The following is a 6,000-nucleotide window of genomic DNA, read 5'->3' on the forward strand; positions in this document are numbered from 1 at the left end:
AGAGGAAGGTTCTGCAGGGTGGAAGCCCCAGAAGCGACAAGGATACTACTCCCTCCCTCTGAGCTCTTGTGTCTCCCTTTGGCCAAACCCACTGGGAAGCCAGAGACCATGGAGCTCCCTCTCTGACGGTGACAGTCTGCTGGGGAAGGATGCAGAGTGGATCTGAAGGGGCAAGTGGAAACTATCGAGTCCTGACTCCATGGAGTCATAATGCCTACATTTCTTGTTTACAGAAATGCATGCTCAGAAGCAAAAACTTAGAGGTAGAGGAGAAGGAAACACAGAGAAATAAATAAAGATAAAAAGTATTGCTAACATTTTGGTGTATACCTTCCCCAAGAAGCAAACTTAGAGAACCACCCTCACGTGTCACTACCAAATCTTCTACCTGCCTAAATCTATGCCTTCAGCCTGCCTTCCCTTCCATAGTTTGGATGAATTATCCCTAGTGTTTTAAAAAAAAACGGTTCAGCATCATAATTTTGTTCTAGTTCACATCCCATGTCACCTCCTTAAAGACTTCTCTCCAGCAATTGTCAGCTCTTTGGTATCACAGTTTTTCCATCCCTACTGCAGCACTCTCATCAGCACATAAACATTCATTAATATCACCCACTTTCAAACATAATCTCCCCTCAGCCATCTCCAGCTATAGCCACCCAAGTTCCTGCTTTTACAGCGAAACTACTCAGAAGAACTGTCTCCTCACTTCTTGTTTTCTCAACTCATTGCAAAAGAGCATTTCCTTCATCACTTTTTTTTTTTTTCCAGTAGGCGGGCCTCTCACTGTTGTGGCCTCTCCCTTTGCGGAGCACAGGCTCCGGAATCGCAGGCTCAGCAGCCATGGCTCACGGACCCAGCCGCTCCGCAGTATGTGGGATCCTCCCGGACCGGGGCACGAACGCGTGTACCCTGCATCGGCAGGCGGACTCTCAACCACTGCGCCACCAGGGAAGCCCGGAAAGGATATTCCTTTAAAAAAATTTTTTTAAATTAATTTTTATTGGAGTATGGTTGCTTTACGATGTTGTGTTAGCCTCTACTGCACAACAAAATGAATCAGCCAGACACATACAGATATCCCCTCCCTTTTGGACTTCCCTCCCATTTAGGTTACCACAGTGCATTATGTAGAGTTCCCTGTGCTATACAGTATGTTCCCATCAGTTGTCTATTTTATACATAGTATCAATAGTGTATATGTGTCAATCCCAGTCTCCCAATAGGATATTCTTTTTTGACTGGGGTTGACACCCTTTAGGAGGAGAATGCTATTTGTCATGCTCCCCATTTCTTGTCTGGTGAATCTGTGCTATGTCTCAGAGTGTTCATCTTTCTGTTTCCGCCCACCCCCACCACAGTGAGACCACAAAGAACTCCTTGGACAGCAGCCTACGGCAACTAAAATGCCATTTCACCTGGAACTTGGTAGAGGGAGAAAATTCCTTGGATGATTTTGAAGACAGTGTAACCTGACTGAGTTTCAGAACAGCGAATTCCAAGCCACAATGTGCAACATATTGGCCTACATAAAACACTGCAGAGGCCAGCACGAGGCAGCCCTGGGATGCTTACGGCAGGCTGAAGAGTTCATCCAGCGAGAGCACGCTGACCAGGCAGAGATCAGAAGCCTGGTCACCTGGGGAAACTACACCTGGGTCTACTACCACCTGGGAAGATTCTCAGAAGCTCAGGTTTATGTAGACTAGGTGAAACAAGTATGCCAGAAGTATTCCAGCCTCTACAGAATTGAGAGTCCTGAGATGCATTGTGAGGAAGGGTGGACACGGTTAAGGTGTGGAGGAAACCAAAATGAAAGGGCCAAGGTGTGTTTTGAGAAGGCTCTGGAAAAGAAACCCAAGACCCAGAATTCTCCTCTGGACTGGCCATCGCGAGCTACCGTCTGGATAACTGGCCACCGTCTCAGAATCCCGTTGACCCTTTGAGGCAAGCCATTCAGCTGAATCCTGACAACCAGTATGTCAAAGTCCTCTTGGCCCTGAGACTTCAAAAGATTAATAAAGAAGGTGAAGGAGAGAGGTCAGTCAAAGAAGCTTTGGAGAAAGCTCCATTGGCAACAGATGTGCTTCGTGGGGCAGCAAAGCTGTATGGAAGAAAAGGTGACCTGGACCAAGCTATAGAACTCCTGAGAAAGGCTCTAAAATGCATGCCAAACAACACCTACCTGCATTGCCACATTGGGTGCTACTATAGGGCCAAAGTCCTTCAAATACAGAAAATGGGTGGGAAAAGAGAGAAGTTACAGGAACTAATAGGACACGCTCTAGATCATTTAAAGAGAGCTGATGAGAGCAATGGAAATTTCTTCCATATCTGCTCCTGTATCGCCTGTCTCTCTTCACAAGCATGTCGGTATGAAGACGCAGAGTATTACTTTCAAAAACAATTCAGCAAAGAGCTTCCTCCTGTAGCCAAACAAGTGCTCCATCTGCGATATTGCAACTTTCAGCTGTATCAAATGAAGTGTGAAGACAAGGCCATCCACCATTTTATGACAGGTGTGAAAATAAACCAGGAGTCAAAGGAGAGAGAAAAAAATGTAAAACAGACTGCAAAAATTTGCCAAAATCAACCTCTCAAAAAACAGAGCAGATCCTAAGGCTTTGCATCTCTTGGCGTTTCTTCAGGAACTGAATGGAGAAATGCAGCCAGCAGAGAAAAACTCTGAGAGGGTTTTGGACTCTGGAAACCTCATCCCTTTAGCATCTTTAAGCGAGGAATAAGAATCGGAATGTGGTACCCATAGGGCTACTGCTGGAAGGGAGCTGAAACCCTTCCACCAAGTTGGTATTCAAAATATTTAACAACTGGTATGGCATTGGCATGGACTTAGGCCCTGGCCACAGTACAGGATCAGGGTTAAGGAGAAACTCTGCTGGGTAAGTGTTAACACTTGAATGGCTCACAGAGTTCTGGGAGGGGGACTAGATTGGGTGAAGGTCCTGGGGCTCAGTAAAGGGGCTATTTCCCAATTGACCTCTTGGGATCAGTTGGCACTGTGACATTCCCTCTGTGGGGTGATGTCTTGGGTTTGTTTCTATGTTTCTATAAAGCAGTCAGATACCTCACACCTGTAACACTGTGGTCCTTTTAAGCAATGTTTTTCCATCCTTGGAGTCATTTTAGATCCTGTACAGATTGGTCCTGTGATACAGTTCAATGCAGGCTGTCCCAAAATATGCCAGTGGCATACTGATTACTCGGAATTTGTTGCTTGAGAAAACAGCCAGCGCAAGAAGAACACTCTGACCGTCCTCTGAAAGCAGGAAATAAATCTCCCATGTGAAAGGTACCCTCACTGTAGCAGGAGGTAGGGAGACATCCTTGTCGCCGGAGACAGGGAACTGAGGGCCGAGAAGGCTATGTAAACCAGGTCTGCTTAGATTCTCCACTAATTCGTACCCAAGCCCAAGTTTCTTTGCCTTGGCAATTCCTCACAAATTTATTATTTCTTTGCCTAAAAGGTATAAAAGCTGCTTGCTTTGGTCACTTCTTAGGCTGTATCTATGAGACCTCCATATGTATGAAATTAACTTAGATTTTCTCCTGTTCATTTGTCTTGTGTCAATTTAATTATTAGATCAGCCAGAGGAACCCCAAAGGGTAAGGTGAAATTGCCCCTCCCCGACACCCTGCATAGACACTAATGTGTTGTGTCCATCCAAAGGCTGGGGGACCAAAGCCTAGAGAGGGCTGGGTGCTCTCTCTCTCTCCCTTCTGCCTTTTTCCCCCTCCTCCTCAGAAAAGCCTCCATCTAGGATTGTCTCTACAAACAACATGAGTTCAACTGTCCCATTAACTGAAGGGGGAAGAGAGTTTTTAGAAAAAGAGAGCAGAGAACAGGTCAAATCTAGAAGGAACATATCTAAAAGAAATGGGGTCCGGCAACCACAATACAAGAGTTTCAGGAGGCATGTGGGGAGATTTCACCTCCTTTCTGCCCCCCCTGTAATCATAACACACCATGTGAAGGATTAAAAAGTAGATTCTGTACAATATGCTAGAAACCAAAATAATACTTTTCTATAAAACTTATATGGAAAAATGTCTTACCAGTAGGAATGGGGAAAGATAGGCAAAAGAGAAGGAGGGAACAATGCTGATTTGTCATCGTACATTATAAACTTACGGAGAAATTTTCATTTTCTTAGCCACTATTGGGAAAATGTCTTGATAACATGAAGACTTGCTTTATTCAGAAATGCTTTGATGAGCCCAGGTTCAAGATGATAGGAAAGTGGCTGGACAGAGGAATTATTGGGTGGTTAAGGACCTAGTGAAAGGTCTTAGGAAATAATAATGGAGGTTTTTTCCCCCCATTAGAAATATTGTATATTAGGTGATATAAAACTTCATTTAACCCTGAAAATCTTGAGGGAAACCACAAAAGTCATGGTATGCCTGGGGCAATTGGGATTTTCTAGGTAAATATTGAATGGCCAGGGACAGACATCAAGGTTGGTGTGAATCAAAACAGTCAGCGGACCCAGCATGAGACCACCAGTCACCCTCTGGGTTGCAAAATGATTGCCTGTTGGAATTAATTTAAATTTAAATGGTGGTTATCAGGGGCTGCGGTGTGGGGAGGAATAGGAGAAATGTAGTTTAAGGGTGTAAACTTCCAACTGGTAGATAAATAAGACCTGGAGGTTTAATGCACAGTATAGTGAATATTTTTTGTTTTAAAAATAGCGTGGTGTGCACTTGAGATCATCAGTATACATAGTGTGGATGCCTGAAAAAGTCATCGACTTAATTAATAAATAATTTAGGTGTGATGGAACATAAAGGCGTGTTCTGGTTTTTCTGAAATTTTGCTGTACCTTAAATCTTCCAGACTCAACTACTGATACATACAATGTTACACTGAGCATGAACTGGCTCCATATAACACAGACTGGTCTAACTTCATGACCACTGAATAGAACAACCATTTCCTCTACAGCTTTAAGAGTCCAGGGCTTCAGTTTACACCCTGACACCACCCCCACGCACCACGTGTACATAAACACCCTGCCCCCACAGGGAAGCAGGTGGGCTGCTGCCCTACTCTCTGCTAGATCTTGTCAACATCTTGTGCTTCCATCCACATTCTCTGTCCTCTTCTGATGTCCATTATAAGAAACGAGGAGTATCTCCAATTCTGTTTAGGCCCCATCCTGGAGGCAATCTAAACACACGTGGGAGAATTTTTTCTGTTAAATAAAGAACAAAGAGAGACAGGAAGCCGAGAAGTCTCTCTTCTTTCTCAAGAGGCCTCTGGTGGAAAATACAATTCACACCAGCCGCAAAGGTAAACTTATTCTATTGCACTGAATTGGGCAAGTGTCCATTGCAGGGGAAGATTTAGCTCACTTGGCCTGAGTAACTTATTATCGGATCTGGTGCCTGGGGAGAAAACCTGGGAGTGTTCTGAGTGGAGGGTAAGATCGGCAGGCATGCTGACCTTGAGAGAGGACCATCGGCGCCTGCAGAGTGCTAAAGAAGGTACCCCAGGTGTATGTGACCTTGTCCTTGCACGTCATGCCACCAAAACCCTTGCTGGAACAGGAGCCCAAAAGGAAAAAAGGTAGAAAGGGTAGGGAAGAGATGTATGTCATATTACACTTAATATTTATTCGAGGACTTAAAGCTAAGAGAAATGATTGGAAAACAATCAAAACAATTATGTATGTAGCTCTTGTTTCCTGAAATCTCACTATCCAGAAATAACAAATGGAGCCACATTAAATGGAATGACTTGTAATTCCCTGGCGCTTAACCATATCTCTCGGTGCATTTCCCTCCCCTCAGACTCACCAAATAAATAACAAGCCCCCAACAGGTGTCTCCTAAGTGTGGATGAACAAGTCTGTCAGACTTACCTGATAACATCTGCCTCTTGCATGGCTCCAGCACCCACAATGTCCTCTGCCCACAAACCTGCTTCAATACAGCTCGTCATTCTCTGTATTTGATTGTCACCTGGAGAGTACTGAT

General features: G+C 44.5%; 1 protein-coding gene across 1 annotated transcript; it reads left to right on the plus strand.

Annotated features, from left to right (window-relative positions):
- Window positions 1–1,207: 1,207 nt before the first annotated feature.
- Window positions 1,208–2,851, plus strand: LOC309816897 (interferon-induced protein with tetratricopeptide repeats 2-like). Its single transcript, XM_082644733.1, is given in 5 exon segments — window positions 1,208–1,468; window positions 1,471–1,706; window positions 1,710–1,860; window positions 1,863–2,563; window positions 2,565–2,851. Coding segments are annotated over 5 exon segments (1,422 nt in total). The 5' UTR covers window positions 1,208–1,314; the 3' UTR covers window positions 2,745–2,851.
- Window positions 2,852–6,000: the final 3,149 nt, after the last annotated feature.

The sequence above is a fragment of the Mesoplodon mirus genome (assembly GCF_964341445.2).
Source record: "Mesoplodon mirus genome assembly, chromosome: 2".
Classification (NCBI taxonomy): Eukaryota; Metazoa; Chordata; class Mammalia; order Artiodactyla; family Ziphiidae; genus Mesoplodon; species Mesoplodon mirus.